This window comes from Stenella coeruleoalba, assembly GCF_951394435.1.
Source record: "Stenella coeruleoalba genome assembly, chromosome: 12".
Classification (NCBI taxonomy): domain Eukaryota; kingdom Metazoa; phylum Chordata; class Mammalia; order Artiodactyla; family Delphinidae; genus Stenella; species Stenella coeruleoalba.
The window spans coordinates 40,192,948-40,210,661 of record NC_137158.1 but is presented as its reverse complement, the minus strand read 5'-3'; the positions used below and the strand labels follow the sequence as shown (position 1 = coordinate 40,210,661).

The 17,714-nt window shown below is 39.6% G+C and overlaps 1 protein-coding gene across 6 annotated transcripts in view; it reads right to left on the bottom strand.

The window, feature by feature from the left end:
* The window catches only part of AFG1L (AFG1 like ATPase), a gene marked incomplete at its 5' end in the record, with an annotated part of 226,328 nt that overhangs the window by 70,290 nt on the left and 138,324 nt on the right, over positions 1–17,714 (bottom strand). For 5 of the 6 annotated variants that reach the window (XM_079939409.1, XM_079939411.1, XM_079939408.1 and 2 more), the window contains 2 exons: positions 6,155–6,237; positions 8,697–8,756. In XM_079939409.1, coding sequence (XP_079795535.1) covers positions 6,155–6,237; positions 8,697–8,756 — 143 coding nt within the window. The remainder of the gene's footprint in view (positions 1–6,154; positions 6,238–8,696; positions 8,757–17,714) is intronic. The other variant, XM_079939407.1, reaches the window with a different exon arrangement.

Sequence of the window (17,714 nt, the reverse complement as noted above, 5' to 3'; positions counted from 1 at the left end):
AGTGTCAGAAGTAGGACTGATATGAATGGAGAAGACTCTAAAAGACACATGAGAGAATTCAGGGAACTGAAGGGAAAGTATAGCAGGCCCATGTTTGGCATCAGTCCATAAAAACTTTGGTGTAGGTGACCAGAGATCGACTGTTTCAATGGGGTTATGCACACAGCCTAACCTATGCAGGGACCCTGGGCAGCCTAGTCCATGGAACTGAAACAAATCACAGTCTAAAAGGAAGGGGGGACTTCCTTGGTGGCAGAGTGGTTAAGAATCCGCCTGCCTATGCAGGGAACATGGGTTTGAGCCCTGGTCCAGGAAGATCCCACATGCCGTGGAGCAACTAAGCCCGCGTGCCACAACTACTGAAGCCTGCGTGCCTAGAGCCCGTGCTCCACAACGAGAGAAGCCACCGCAATGAGAAGCCCACACACTGCAACGAAGAGTAGCCCCCGCTCGCCACAACTAGAGAAAGCCCATGGGCAGCAACGAAGACCCAGCACAGCCATACATACACACACACATACATACATAAATAAAAATTTTAAAAATAAAAGGAAGAGAGCCAGACTTAACAATTTTCAAGTTGCTTCTATTGGCAGGTGTTTCAGAGGTTCTTCAGTGGGAACTGAAATAGGAAATGACTGGGCTGGTACTCTGGTGAGAAAAACTAAGACTGAAACTGCAGATTCCAATGTCTGGGGCAGAAACACCTGGAATGGTAATGATGGGGGATGAGGAGAAGGTCCCAAGATGCCCTAGAGACTCTGCTGAACCAGAAGGTGGCAACGTTCCAGGCAGAAGACAGATCTCTGTCAAAGTTTTAGGGATGAGAAGATATGACAAACAAGCTAAGAAATGTTTTAAATTTTCATCAATGGTTGTTCCAGTTGGGGGCAGGGTAGTATGTGTAGGGAATATCACAAGCAAAAAACAAGAAATTTTTAATTGTGGGGAAGTAAGTTGTAACATGCATGAGTTCCAGTCTTTGTTTTCACAGACCTTTCTTCTAAAACAGAGCTGTACCTTGAAGCTGTGTGTTTTTAGCCAGCAAACTTTTTTTTTTTAAATGGTGTTCAAAGATACATTCTTAGAAGTAATTTCCTATTTGGAATAGATGTTTCCCAAGTGGAAAATTAAGAGTACTTGAGACATGAAGTTTCCATTAGTAAAAGAAATTCCTTAAAACTGTTCAAAAGATGGATGAAGGGCTTCCCTGGTGGCGCAGTGGTTGAGAGTCCGCCTGCCGATGCAGGGGACATGGGTTCGTGCCCCGGTCCGGGAAGATCCCACATGCCGCGGAGCAGCTGGGCCCGTGAGCCATGGCTGCTGAGCCTGCGCGTCCGGAGCCTGTGCTCCACAACGGGAGAGGCCACAACAGTGAGAGGCCCGCGTACAGCAAAAAAAAAAAAAAAAAAAAAAAAAAGATGGATGAATACATGTACTATGTTAGCCAGGTAAGAAAATGTGACTATTTGGTCTCTGTCTGAAAAGTTGTAACATATATTTTTCATCATTTCAGTATGATCCGTAGTCCCCATATACATGGAATTGAAATGGTCTTGAGACAATTTAATTGAGGGATTAAATAACTGAATAACCCATTCAGATATAATTTTGTTGAAGTGGTGGATGACTTTGGTGGATAGGAGCCAAATGAAATAAAGGGAGAAAGTCTGGCTTCTTTAAGGTTAAAAGTCTGATAAATGTCCCCTGTGAGGAGAGACAGTTATCCCTGGGTCTCTCACTCACCCACATTCTTGCCAAGTATGCCAAGAATGCAAGGCCCTAACCATTTCTTAAAGTGTATTTGCAACGAGAAACCTTGAGGGATGAGGCAACATCTCCCTTGGGAAAAAAGCAGTCTTGCTTACTTCTGACTATAAATTGGTACATTCCCCAAACTCAGAGTTCCTCTCCTGTAACACAACTCACTGCCTATGCAGGCATCCATCTGCGCCCTCAGCAAAACTCCTCTTCCCTTCCCTAACGGGACTCTGGAGCAAGGAGGGAACTGACACAACATGCTATCTGTGCCTAGAGTAATAAAATCCTTTGTCTCTGACGCAGGTTTCTTGTGTCTTCTGCCAGCATTCATGAAATAATACAGGCAAAGCTATTACTTCATAAGTAGGGTAAAATCAAATCCAAGGCCCAACACCTCCCTCTACCCCTTTTGGTTCAGTTTAAAATATTCCACTGAGGCCATGGCTTCTATGTTGGGGGTAGGGTGTTTGTATGTGAGTATGGTGGAGATATGGTGCTTGAATAGGAAACCTCTCCTCAACTTCCTTCCTTCCTTCTTTTTAGTAGAAAAAAAGAACCTGCACTACTCAGCTCCTGAATGAAAAAGGAAAAGAGACAGAGAGTGAGGGTGAGTCCAAGGTGACCTGACTTCCTCTTTCCAGGAAAACATAACCCTTCACAGAATTTACAGCAAAATGGTCTGGGGCAGCATCCCATGGACCCCTCGGCAGTGGTGTTTCCTGTCAGAAAAGAGATGCTCATTGTTGCATATATAAAATGATAACCTCTAGTGTCACCAGCCCCATAGTAGAGAGCTAATCTGAAGCAGTTAAATTCTCTGGAAGGCACGGGATGGGGCCTCCTTTGGCAAACACCACGTAATTCAAAATAAATTACTGGTCCAAGTCTCCGCCCAAGTGCAAACAAGAAGCCCAGTGTTTGGTTGACCTGTATGGATTTTGGCAAACCATAGTCCACTCATGGGGAATCTTACTGAGCCCAATCCGCCAAGAAACCAGTAAGAAAATGACTTTGTGCTCACCTCTGAGGAGATCAGGTGCCACAGAATGAAAAACTGGAGAACCATGGGATGTTTTAATCTATGCAGAAGTTTGGATTTTTGCACTCAAGCTCTGTGGCTTACAACATGCTAAATTTAAATTCTCTTTTGAGTTAGTTTTATGTGAGATTAAAAACTTCTTGGGATGAGCCAAAAGCAACTGGAACTTATTTATAAAGGTACTCTAGGATTTCTAAATTTAATGTGATATAAAACTACAACTGAAATAGATTACATACAAACATACAATGGCTTGTATGAATTAGTTCTTGTGTAACTCAGACAATATTATGAACTATAGAAATTGTTCCATGCCAAATTTTGGAGCAGTTTTTTAAATCTCTGGTAATTCTTGATATTATATGAATTATGTTTTGGGACATTTTAGATTGGCTTTTGGAAAGTTAGACTAATAAAATACTGAATTAATGACTATTTCTATTTAATTAAATATCATATATGGGATTCTGCATATATGAAATTCTGAGATAATGCGTGATGTTCCCCTAGAGGGAAGCTAGAATTTTGCTTTTCTTTTTTTTAGTTGGGGTGCCAGTGAGATTGACAAAGGGAGTAGTCAAGACTTGTATATTCAGGAACCAATTCCAGATGTTTAGGCAGAGGGTAATAAAGAGAAATACATGCTTTAATCGGGCAATATATAGCATGGCACATTAAAATCTGTTATAGAGGGGAAAGTAATGTTTTCCTATAGGAACAAGATAAAACGAAACCTAATTAAATCAGAAATGTTAACATGACCCAAGGAACTTTTCTTTTACTCTTTCATGAAAGAAGTTCTACCCAAGGGCTCATGTGAAACAATACAAATGACATCCCTAGCATCCCATCTGGGTATCTAATACTATTTTCCCACTTCTGAGATGACTTTAATTCCTAATTCTCCTCAGGCACACGTATCTGCTTTCCCTCTGAGGTGTGCCCCCAGGCTCTATATTCTTGATTATCAGACTATGATAAAGCTCTTTTGATGTTAAATTCATAAATAAATCTACTTTCCTAGGACTGCCCTGGTGGCAAAGTGGTTAAGAATCTGCTTGCAATGCAGGGGACACGGGTTTCAGCCCTGGTCCAGGAAGATCCCACGTGCCGCGGAGCAACTAAGCCTGTGCACCACAACTACTGAGCCTGAGCTCTAGAACCTGCGAGCCACAACTACTGAAGCCCGCGTGCCGCAACAACTGAAGCCCACGCTCCTAGAGCCCATGCTCCGCAACAAGAGAAGCCACCGCAAGAAGCCCGTGCACTGCAACGAAGAGTAGCCCCTGCTCGCCGCAACTAGAGAAAGCCTGCACACAGCAACGAAGACCCAACACAGCCAAAAATAAATAAATAAATAAAATAAAAATTAAAAATAAAATAAATAAATCTACTTTCCTTGAAGGTTAAAGAATTTACATATTTTTAAGAAAGCCATTCTAGAGTTTCACAGTAGCCTTTGTAGATTCTAGTTTTCTGGACTCTGGGACGTTGTTAGATTCTGATTTCCTCCAGTACTTGTTTAAAGTACAAACCTGAATTTCGATGTGTTAGAACTGTATTACATTTTTCAGGAAGAGGAAGAGGCAACACAGAGTAGGTCAGAGAGAAAGTGGCTCTGCTGAAGCAAAAGCAGCCTTTCCAACTCCTGTAAATTCCACCGAGACCTCTCTAGCACCCGGAAACAAATTTCATGACTTAGAGTCAGGCAACCATCTTTACTGAAAGAACTTCCCTTTAGGAAAATGTTTTAATTCTTCCACATAAGGATATACTTTGTGGGAAAACAAGGAACAAGGACTTGTTGAAAAAGAATAAAAGGAATAATAATAAATTAATTTCTAAGTACCATACATCTGGCACATCAAGAAATAGGTAACAAAGCTTCAGGGAAATCTTGTGAATATCAGAAAAATAAAAAGACCAGAAAGCACAAACATAAAAGAAATGGAGAGGAAAAAGTCCAAGTTAAAGCAGAAAAAAATGTGTTCTAAGAATTTTTCAAAATTATAAAGTATTTAAAGACAAAGTACTTAAGGGCAGATGAAGAGCCTCCTATAATAATCATCAGAATCTGAATAATAAACTGAAACAGTCCCCCTGGTACACTGTAAAGTATGCAATTTTAATTATGTGATTTTTCTAGCTAATTTCTGCTTCAAAAACAGTAAAGTACTTCTGCTTACAAGGTGGCAGAGACAAGAACTTTTCTGAACCTCTCATATGCACGTTGTCATCAAAATTTAAATTAGCAGAAACATGCCTTTGAGTTAAATCACAATTAGCCCTTAGACAGACCTATTTACTGAGAACCCACTAGGTGCCCAACACTAGCAGCATACACTAAACAACACTTTGCATTTGTAAAGCACTTTTTCCTTTTCAGGTTCTCACAACTGACATTTTTAAAACAAACTATATTTGTTTTTCAGCATTAACTACACATGCTGAACACATCTATTATTATAAATTGCTCCTACTCAGGAGTGTCTGAGTTTTTTTTAAATTAATTAATTAATTAATTAATTTTTTGTTTGGCTGCATTGGGTCTTCATTGCTGTGCGTGGGTTTTCTCTAGCTGTGGTGAGTGGGGTCTACTCTTCATTGCAGTGCACAGGCTTCTCATTGCAGTGGCTTCTCTTGTTGCAGAGCACGGGCTCTAGGCACACGGGATTCAATAGTTGTGGCACGTGGGCTCAGTAGTTGTGGCTCACGGGCTCTAGAGCACAGGCTCAGTAGTTGTGGTGCACGGGCTTAGTTGCTCCGTAGCATGTGGGATCTTCCTGGGCCAGGGATCGAACCCACGTACCCTGCATTGGCAGGAGGATTCTTAATCCCTGTGCCACCAGGGAAGCCCGAGTCTGAGCTTTTAAAAGACAAAATATATCCAGTTGTACTTGTGTATATATATTTTACATAGTTATGTATGGAAGTCAATCAACAATGATAAATACAAACAGACTGACAAAATAAAACACAATTTTCAGAGAACAGAAATGATACATTTGTCAGAAGATGTCCACAAATAATTAATTACTTGAGCACAATAAAGATATTCTCTTAATACTAGAGTTTCTTAAAAAGGATACTCATTATTTTCTAACCATCTGTCATCACTCCTCCCCAAAAAATTAATTAGGGTTTCCACCAATCACACATTATAAATCATGCAAATGTGGATGGCAGAAAACACAGTTTAAAGAAGTTAACATTATAACATTTTGTATTTTAAAAATCACAGGCTTTAGAACTAGGCTTTCATTTTCTAATAATTACCCTGCTTATTTTTCTCATCTTTTCCTGATTAATTATTAGATATTAAACTTAGAAAATGAAAATTAAAAAACAACTTACAGGTAGTAGAGTTCTCCTGCAGCAGGAAGTTCCCTTTTCCGATAATCTATCCCAGAATCTAGCTGGACAGTATTACAGTATTCCTACAATCCAAACACATAAAATATCTTTTTAAACAAATGGTAGCTTAGAATTATAATCTTTCTGCTATCCTATATTTTTTTAATTTTTCAAATTTTCCTCAATAAAATAATGAGTTTAGGACAAAACAATAGAACTCATGTAAGAATCATAAATGTTGCAATATTAAACATTTATTAAGCCAAAAAATATCAGTTTAATAAAATTAAGATTTATAGCATGCCTTCCTCAAACTTTGTTAAAACTGTTCTGTCAGCAAATTCCCCAAATAACCGCATTAGATTTTTTTTAATTCCAATTTCCATTATTCTGAAGTGAGAAGCTGGAGGCTATCAGAAAAAATAACTCATGGGTCTTAAGCATCACAATGGGAGACAGTCTAAGAAAGCTGCATCAGAACATTAGCATCCACATTTTAAACTGAATGATCGTTCTAAAGTGATGCTATAGGTATACCTGCCCTTCACTTCTAAATGATAGCCACTGCCCTTGTTCCTTAGCTCCCTCTCCAGCCATCAATGTCTTCAGAGTTCTTTCCTACTATGAATGCTTCCGTTCAACCCGAATGGTCCTGTGCCACTGCTGTCCTTGTCTCCTCCCAGTTACTCTTTCCTTTCCATCCTCTGGGGTGCATGTATGCATAGAAACTCCCCCCCCCACACACACACACCTTAAAATTCTTACTATGGAAGCAAATGAACTTTTACTACACCTATGTCGGTCAGTTGGCTTTTTGGGAAGATACACACACACACACACACACACACACACACACACACACACACACACACACACACACACACTCATTCCAGTAGAACAGTGGTAAGCAAGAGTTCTCAGAACAATTCAAGTAACATTTACAGGCTGATCTTTTTGTTTTCATTCGAAATAAAAATTGCATTAAGAAAACTCATGAGGAAAAACCATATTTTAACAACTTTACTACTTTTATTAATGAAAAACTGCATTTGGAAGCTAAGGTAATTGTGGTGGATTATATTTTTCAAAGATGGCTGCAATAATGTCTCCATCTCAACAGGTTGTGACGTTGACCTTCTAACTATCATGAAGTAGGGTCTAGGGACTTCCGTAGTGGTCCAGTGGCTAAGACTCAGCACTTCCAATGCAGGGGGCCCAGGTTCGATCCCTGGTCAGGGAACTAGATGCCACATGCTGCAACTAAGATTTCGCATGCCATGACTAAAGATCCCGCGTGCTGCAACTAAGACCTGGCGCAGACAAATAGATAAATATTTAAAAAAAAAAAGAAGTGGGGTCTATGCTCCCCACTTGAATCCTGTGGCTCTGGTGAAAATGATGCTATACAATAATATCTGATGTGACATTTGAGGCAGCTTCTTTCTTGTTGGCTAGAATACTTGCTCCAGAATCCTAAACTGCCAGGTAAGCATCACCTGTCTGAAAGCAACCAGGAGAGCTTAAAGTAGCCCATAGAGAGGCCTTGAGATGACATGAAGACAGAGGTGTTGAACTGGTCTCCAGCTGTTCCAGTTGTAGCCACTGTCATAATGAGGGAGCCAGAACTGTCAGCTGAGATTTTCTCAAATCCCAGAACCACAGAAACCAGAAGAGATAATAGTGTTATTTTAAGCCTCTAAATTTTGCAGTCATTTGTTATGCAGCAATAGATAATCAGAAGAGCACTATCTGGGCACACTTGGGATGTAGCAACATTCTTCCTCCCTGAAATTACATCCTGGGTTGTACTGCTATGTAAGAGCTCTTCATCATCTGTACTACAGGGAAGAGATTGTACACAGTGGCAGCGAGAATGCATTTCCCCTCCTCCTATGCTACGGCTGCTAAGGGCTCAGGGAAGTAAAATAGGGTGATCAACCATCCCTCTGAGACTGAGAGGTTTCCCCAAGACTGAGGATTTTTTTCCTGAAAGCACCACTTTCAGTACTAATACCATGGGAGTCCTGGGCACACTGGGATAGTTGGTCACCCTCGGAGTGAAGACCAACTGGCCTGGAAGGCTGGAAAAGCTACAGCATTTTGATTTATATATTAGCAATTGTGAATTAGGTTAGAATAAAATAATCCCCAACCCTACAAAGCTAAGCTTTTTTTTTTTTTTTTTGCAGTATACGCGGGCCTCTCGCTGACGTGGCCTCTCCCGTTGCAGAGCACAGGCTCCGGACGCGCAGGCCTAGTGGCCATGGCTCACGGGCCTATCCGCTCCGCGGCATGTGGGATCCTCCCGGACCAGGGCATGAACCCATGTCCCCTGCATCGGCAGGCGGACTCTCAACCACTGCGCCACCAGGGAAGCCCAAAGCTAAGCTTTTTGACTACACATTTGAAGAACCACCCCTGAAGCTAAGAGAGTCACGCCACTGTGCAATGCTTGGCCTAAGCAGCCACCCACACCTCCCTAGCTCATCATCCCAAGTGGCTCAAACCTACCCTCAGGGCTCAGGCCCTTAACTCATCTCACCAGAAAGAAATACAGCATTGCCCAAATACATGCATTCCACTCTCCCATTGCCTTAGAGACCTGTAAAAAAAAAAAAGGTATAGCTATACATCTCTCTTCTCAACTTTAAGTTAATGTAGGAAACCTGGGAAAGGAGACATTTCCTCCCCTGACCCCTGCTATAACTGTGGGGCTCAGCCACCCAGTGCAAAGAAAGAAGGAGATGCACTTGTTCAGCTAGCATTTCTTTCTCTCTCTCTCTCTGAGGGAAATCTGTCCTGGTTTGGTAAGGGCCAACTATTCATAAGCTACCTATAATACAGACAATATACTACATGGTGGAAAAGTATATTCACCTAAGTGTATTTCCCCAGGTTCTCTATTTCTTTTAAACAACAATTTATCTTATATTACTCAATATTCCTAATTTAGTCAAAAATTATTCTTCTTTATTTTTTTGCTATTAAAAAAATAAGGCTAATGAAAGTTATACAAGCTTCAATTTCTCCTTCTGGGTAACGAACTTCTCTCTCATATAAGTGATTAAACTCTACCGAATGATTGCATTTGTACATTCACTAATCACCACCAAGGAATACCTAATCAGCAGCATGAGAACTATAACCAAAGCCCTTAGATGTTAGCCCTTAATTGTCTGAAAAATACTAACACTCAGTTTATATTTTTAAAGAAAAATAAACCTCAAAATTTCTGATCTTATTCACTTAAGCTAGAGTCTTCAAACCACTGTGCAGAAGGGTGGAGGAAAGTGAAAACTAACTTTATTTCCAAGTTGAGGATGAATCTAGTCAAAAGGGCCTGATCTCTAAGCAATTTCCTAATTTCCAGGGATATTTACAAGACCTGTGACCTCTTACCACCATCCAATTCAAATGCATAAAACTAATCAGCCAGCAAACTGAATTTATTTTAAAATGGTTTGTATATTTATGTATACAAAGGACAAATACAATTACACAAGCTAAAAATGCAATTAGGAAACTTGAGGAGGAAAAGGAGGGAGGTTAATTCACCCTTGGGAGCATATTCATGAGTCAAAGGCTTTTGACTTTGGAAAGAAAAGTATGCAACTAAAAGAACTGTATTCCAACAGTTTGCATTTTCCTCAAGATCTATTGTGTGTATTTTTAGCAATTCTTAATAATACCATTAGAAAAACAGCATCTCACAAAATAACTTTTTATAGCTTCCAGTCTGGCTTTTCCCTTCCCAGTTGGAACAAAAGAACAATAAATATAGTGGAGAAAAATCCTTTAAAAGTACAACATATTAACCTCATCAGCAAAGACTGAAATAATAAAGATTTGCCTCCCTTAAATACTTCTATTATAAAAGTAATATTGCTTACTCTAGAAAATTTGGAAAAACAGAAAAAACAAAAAACCAACCACATAAATCAAAGTTTTATGTTTTATCTAAGTGATGACATTAAATAGGAATTTAAAGATCTAAATTATTGGTGTTTTTCTTGACAGTATTCAACTGTTAGGTTTTATACATTTTTAATAAGTAAGCATAAAAGGAAAAAAGGTTGAGAGTTTTTCTAGTTCTAGGATATAAAATATTTTAATAGCTAAGATCTATCTTTTTGCTTAATTATTAAAAATTGTACCTTTTAAACTAAAAGAAGAGACACATGCTTATTGTAAAAAATTCAAATATCAAACATATAAAAATAGAAAGTTTACCCCCTTCTCATAAAAAAGTTTGCTTATTGCTTATATCCTTCCAAGTTTTTCCTTTACACCTAGAAATGATGACAGACAGAAAGAAAAATTGGGATCATATTACACACAGTTCTAAGCTTAATCCTTCTTGATACCTTAAAATTTCTGAGAGAAATAACTATTTAAATACTGAAAAGCTATACTGCATACTGTACTATTTTGTTTGTTAAAAATACAATTCCATAAGTAAACAACAACTAAGAGTACAAAAGAAATACTGAACCAAAAAAAGGGTGGGAGACTGGGTGGGGATGTCTTTTTAAATTCTTTCTATCTATCTATCTATCTATCTATCTATTTATTTATTTATTTATTTATTTATTTATTTTTGTGTGTGTGTGTGGTACGCGGGCCTCTCAATGTTGTGGCCTCTCCCGCTGCGGAGCACAGCCTCTGGACATGCAGGCTCAGCGGCCATGGCTCACGGGCCCAGCCGCTCCGCGGCATGTGGGATCCTCCTGGACCGGCACGAACCGGTGTCCCCTGCATCGGCAGGCGGACTTTCAACCACTGCGCCACCAGGGAAGCCCTCTATTTATTTTTTGAGGCAGCTATACATTCAAATATACATACTGAAGCAGCTATACATTCTGACAGCTGCTTCAGTCTCATTTAAAATAATCATGTGATACTACTTCTAAGATATCAATGATATATAAAAATTCAATACATACTTTTAAGCCTTTTATAATTTAAGTATAACAAATACAGAAAAGTATACAAATAAGTGTCCAGTTCAATCAAGAAATAGAACATTACTAGCACCTCTGAAGCCCCCTTAGTATCCCCTTTTACCTTTCCAAAGGTAACCAGTATCCTGATTCTAGCATCATAGAATTTTGCCTGTTTCTGGAGCTTTATATAAGTAGAATTATATAGTGTGTATTCTTTTGTGAATGGGCTCCTTTATGGTTTACAAGATTCATCCATCCACATGTTTTGGTAGTTGTAGCTTATTGATTGTTGTATCATACCCACAATGTGAATATGCCACAATTTATTGATTCATTCTACTGTTGATGGACAGTTGGGTTGCTTCTAGTTATTAGCTCTTTCAAATAATGCAGGCACAAACATTCTTGCACATGAGTTTTGGTACATATGTGCACATGCTCTTGCTGGATATATACTGCCTAGAAGAGTAACTGCTTGATCATAGGATAAAAGTATACTCAGCTTTAGTGAATATTGTCAGTTTTCCAAGGTGATTGTGCAACCTTCACTCCCACCAGTAGTGTATGTGCATTCGTTAGTATGTATCAGCTACTGGTATAAAGAAATACAATTGATTTTTGAATAGTGCCCTTAGATCCAGCAGTCTTAGAAACTCACTTATTAATGTAATTTTTTGTATACTGATCTCCAGGATGATACTAAAGATGTTCCATATATTTCATAAGTATGCTGCATTGATTTATTCACAAAAATGTACACCTATGGTTTAACAAGTCCCCTGCAAATTCAATATTTATTTTGAATCATCCTAACAATCATCATTGTATACACTGGGCACATCCCTGGTAACTGGAGATACAATAATGAATAAGATACAGCTTTAGCTCTGACAGTCTGGTAGAATTCAGATATTTTCCTCAAGTTATCATATTCTGCTCCTCCCAATCATAGACTTAATTTTTCAGAGTTGATTAGTCTTCCACCAATTGCTTAGCTATGTGATTTTAGCCTGTTACTTAACCTCTCTGGATGTCAGTTTTCTCCTCCATAAAATAAAGGAATTGAATCATGATGCCTTTCAGTCTAAAATTCTTAACATTATTGCTGAAGTTATCTCACTTCAGGGCTAAATTCTTCTTTGGGCTTTTCGAGTTTTGGAGTCTACCTCAAGCCACCTCAGCTCCTTTGCTTTCTTGATCATCTCATGCTCCAAAGTAAATAAAAACATTTTTTTTTCTCCACTGCCCCACTCCTCCTTCCCTGGCTACCCCAGTTGTCTCTGACACTTAAAACACCCACACCCTATCACTGTAGCAGGTAAGGTCTGTGTCTCTTTTTTTTAATCAAGCAATTTCAGAATTTCTCTCCCCTGCCAAAGGCAGGAAAGGAAGATATTTAACAATTGCGAAGTACCTATTATGTGACTCAACTGTGCCAGTCAACTGAGGTGAATTTCTCATTATAATCCTCACAATAATCATACACAGAACAAAGTAATCATTTTTATATCCCTATTTTACAGTTAAAGAAATGTATGAGGGAGGTTATTACTATTTTTTTTTAATCACTGCCATGGGTTGAATTGTGTCCCCTGCAAATTCATATGTTGAAGGCCTAATCCTAGTACCTCAGAATGTGACAGTATTTGTAGATAAGAGCCTTTGAAAGGTGACTGCATTAAAATGAGGTGTTTATGTGGGCCCTAATCCAATATAACTGTGTGTGCACAAAGGAAGGACCATGTGAAGACGGAGGGAGAAGAGAGCCATCTACAAGTCAAGGAGAGAGGCCTCAGAGAAAATCAACCCCATCAACACCTTGATCTTGGACTTCTAGCCTCCAGAGCTGTGAGAAAATACATTTCTGTTGCTTGAGCCACCCAGGCGGTGGTATTTTGTTATGGTAGCCCTAGTGAACCAATACAATCACTAATACTCTTGGTCCATCAATAAGCATACAGGAAGGCATTTTTTAAAAAAGAGTAAAAAAGGAAATAATAGTTGTGAGATTAAAAAAAAAAAAAAGCCAGGACTGAAGCTAAAAACCACACCTATATATACTTGCTTCTAAGCTGAGCCACAAATCTTACCCTTTCTGCAGCTACAGTTGGAAGGGAAAACAGTTTTCCTTTGAATTCATAGAGCTCCAGAGAGGCCACATAGTTTGTAGGTAGCTGAGCCATTATTTGCCCAGATCATTCTTGCCCCCAAATCCATGGTCTTCCCACCATGTCACACTGCTTTATTAAGCAGTAGCCACAGGTTCATTTTTCTTTCACCTTACACAATTTACAGGATTAATTTTTGCTCCCCAACTCCTCCATCCCTGTCCCAAAGTAATTACCTCTGTCCAGTATAAATATGCTAATTACTCTTCTAGAGATCCATGCTGTATGATTCAATTTTTAAAAAAATTTTTATTTATTTATTTGGCTGTGCCGGGTCTTAGTTGTGGCACACAGGATCTTCGTTGCTGCATGCGCGATCTTCATTGCGGCATGCGGGATCTTTAGTTGCAGCAATGTGAACTCTTAGTTGCGATATGTGGGTTCTAGTTCCCCGACCAGGGATCGAACCCAGGCCCCCTGCATTGCGAGCGTGGAGTCTTAGCCACTGAACCACCAGGAAGTCCCCATACTGTATGATTCTATTATGATTTCCTTCAGGTATGTAGTCCAAAACTGTGTATGAGATATATGCAACTATACTAAATCTACACTTTAATGGGTTGTATTACAGTAAACTTCCATTATATAGGACATTTTCTATGTTTAAAGTGTCTGGCCAACTCACAGTTCACTGTTTTTATGACCTTTACTTTATTATCTAAACTGATGTAGTCAGTCTTGGAAGGTAAACTCCAAGAGAGCAGGGGCTGCCTGCTTAACTTGGGGCACAGCACCATATACTCACGGGCCCACAAAGCAGGACTGGAGTCCAATGATGATGATGATCTCCCCTCTCTCATGAGTTGAAAAAGGAAAGTACAAACTAGTCTCTGATGATTACCCTCTTCTGCAAATTACGCATGAAGATTCTGCTCATATTTTAAAAGAGCTCATAATAAGACTACCATAAAACCAGTAAGAGAATTTGAGATGTAAATAAGTGGGTCTATCTTTATCATCAACATCATCAAAGAGCAAACAGAGATATATGGGTGTACTTTGTGCCAGAAACCATTCCAAACTCTTTATATTCCTCTTAACCACTCTAAAAGGTAGGCATTATTATTAACATTCTCATTTTACAGATGGATAAGGAAATAAAGCACAGAGAAGTTGTGAAACTTGCCCATTGTAAAGAGCACAAAAGTTGTAGACTCAGGATTCAAACCCAAGCATTTTGCTTACAGTGTTCATATTCTTAACTACTTTGCCATGTTGCTACCCCAGGATATGTTCAAGCAACCAGGGCTCTTGCTTGGATATACAAAGCAATGCAAAATTCATGTGGGCTTATGGTCACCTTATCTTTGATAAAGGAGGCAAGAATATACAGTGGAGAAAAGACAGCCTCTCCAATAAGTGGTGCTGGGGAAACTGGACAGCTACATGTAAAAGAATGAAATTAGAACACTCCCTAACACCATACACAAAAATAAACTCGAAATGGATTAAAGACCTAAACGTAAGGCCAGACACCATCAAACTCTTAGAGGAAAACATAGGCAGAACACTCTATGACATAAATCACAGCAAGATCCTTTTTGACCCACCTCCTAGAGAAATGGAAATAAAAATAAACAAATGGGACCTAATGAAACTTCAAAGCTTTTGCAAAGCAAAGGAAACCATAAACAAGACCAAAAGACAACCCTCAGAATGGGAGAAAATATTTGCAAATGAAGCAACTGACAAAGGATTCATCTTCAAAATTTACAAGCAGCTCATGCAGCTCAATACCAAAATAAGAAACAACCCAATCCAAAAATGGGCAGAAGATCTAAATAGACATTTCTCCAAAGAAGATATACAGATTGCCAACAAACACATGAAAGAATGCTCAACATCAGTAATCATTAGAGAATTGCAAATCAAAACTACAATGAGGTGTCACCTCACACCAGTCAGAATGGCCATCATCAAAAAAATCTACAAACAGGGGCTTTCCTGGTGGCGCAGTGGTTGAGAGTCCGCCTGCCGATGCAAGGGACACGGATTCGTGCCCCAGTCCGGGAAGATCCCACATGCCGTGGAGCGGCTGGGCCCGAGAGTCATGGCTGCTGAGCCTGCGCGTCTGGAGCCTGTGCTCCGCAACAGGAAAGGCCACAACAGTGAGAGGCCCACGTACCGCAAAAGAAAAAAAAAAAAATCTACAAACAATAAATGCTGGAGAGGGTGTGGAGAAAAGGGAACCCTCTTGCACTGTTGGTGGGGATGTAAATTGATACAGCCACTATGGAGAACAGTATGGAGGTTCCTCAAAAAACTAAAAATAGAACTACCATATGACCCGGCAATCCCACTACTGGGCATATACCCTGAGAAAACCAAATTCAAAAAGAGTCATGTACCAAAATGTTCATTGCAGCTCTATTTACAATAGCCAGGACATGGAAGCAACCTAAGCGTTCGTCAACAGATGAATGGATAAAGAAGATGTGGCACATATATACAATGGAATATTACTCTGCCATAAAAAGAAATGAAATTGAGTTATTTGTAGTGAGGTGGATGGACCTAGAGTCTGTCATACAGAGTGAAGTAAGTCAGAAAGAGAAAAACAAATACCGTAAGCTAACACATATATATGGAATCTAAGAAAAAAACAACTGGTCATGAAGAACCTAGGGGCAAGATGGGAATAAAGACACAGACCTACTAGAGAATGGACTTGAAGATACGGGGGAGGGGGAAGGGTAAGCTGGGACAAAGTGAGAGAGTGGCATGGACATATATACACTACCAAACGTAAAACAGCTAGCTAGTGGGAAGCAGCCGCATAGCACAGGGAGATCAGCTCGGTGCTTTGTGACCACCTAGAGGGGTGGGATAGGGAGGGTGGGAGGGAGGGAGACGCAAGAGAGAAGAGATATGGGGACATATGTATAGGTATAACTGATTCACTTTGTTATATAGCAGAAACTAACACACCATTGTAAAGCAATTATACTCCAATAAAGATGTTTAAAAAATAAAATAAAATGATTGAAAAAACCCAAAATTCATGTGAGCTTATTGGGAAGTTCTTTCAGTACTCTGTTAGCCTGCTGGGGAAAGTCCTACTTCTGTTGCTCATATTCTAACCAAGTAAGGCATGTAGTCTTGACGATTATCTGGAGAAGCAGCTATATTGCAATAACAGATTTGTTTATTTATATACAACCTAGCTCCATACAAAAATGATACAGGGCAGCGTTTTAGAGACTCCGTCCAGCTATATTATACCACACATAACAAACTGGAAGTTTTCCTACAATAATTAAGATAACAGAAACAGATTTGGGTTTCAAGCCTATTAAGTTCTATGAGACAAGGATCATATCTATGTTGTTTATTATTGTGTCCCCAGTACCTAGTACAGCATCCAGTACATAGTAATTGCTTAGTAAATACTGATTAACTGAACGGTTCATTAGCAAACTCATCTATGTGCAATGCTTAGGTATAAGTTGGTATGTTAGGAACTACAGAAAGAAGCCAACCAGTACAGTCCTCTGAACTTTTATGGGAATTGACTTAGCAAGATTCTTGCTAAAACTGGACTCAGCACGGATGGACACAGACATTGTAGGCCAAAGTTGAAGCCGAGTAGAGAATAGGGGTCAGAAGAGGCTAACTAAAGTATGGTCCAGGGAAGTCTTTGTTAAAACTCAGCTGAGAAAGGAACTCAGCCAAGAAGTTCTGTCTCCTCCAAGTAAGAGTTCCATCCCTAAGCAGGATTTCCTCACACCAAAGAGATAAAACAGAAAATACTTCCACAACCATAAAACAAAAGTCCTGGGCTATGTTGATTAGGCTGATTATACCCACCACAACCAATTCATGTAGCTTGGGGAATGGCACAAGCTAACTGGTTTAGGTTTGAGTTTCTTAAATCAATGCAAGTGGCAGGGAAGATGGAAATACCCTGGTGAGTAGACCAGTGGTTCTCAACACTGGCTGCATGTTAGCTTTAGCTGGGAATTATTTAGAAAGTGCCGCTCCACTCCCAGGCATATTTGCGGGGGAGGATTTGGTTGGCTGAATTTGTCTCTTGTTTGAAGCTCCTTCAGCGATTCTAATGGGCAGCCAAGGCTGAGAATCATTGGCTCAGCCTAATCGGGCCCCACCTCTGATCAGTTCCATCCAAATCAAATGGCTACTACACAAAAGCAGAAAGATGAAATGGGTTTGGGGGAAATAACCACAATGTCCACCACAGGTGGTAACTAAAGCCACAGGATGACGGAGGGTTGCTCTTTATGATCCTAGACTCACAGAGCCAGAGATTGGTAGCATTGATACCCTTCTTGTTTATGTTTGGATAAACTGAGGTGAAAAGGAAATCAGCATTACTCTGCAATGGGGGTAATGGACATAAAAGCCTATGTGTTGTCAAGCACTATTTGAATGAACAAAGGAAAAAAAATAAAATAACAAGGAAACAAAGGATTGATAAAACTTAATGTGGGC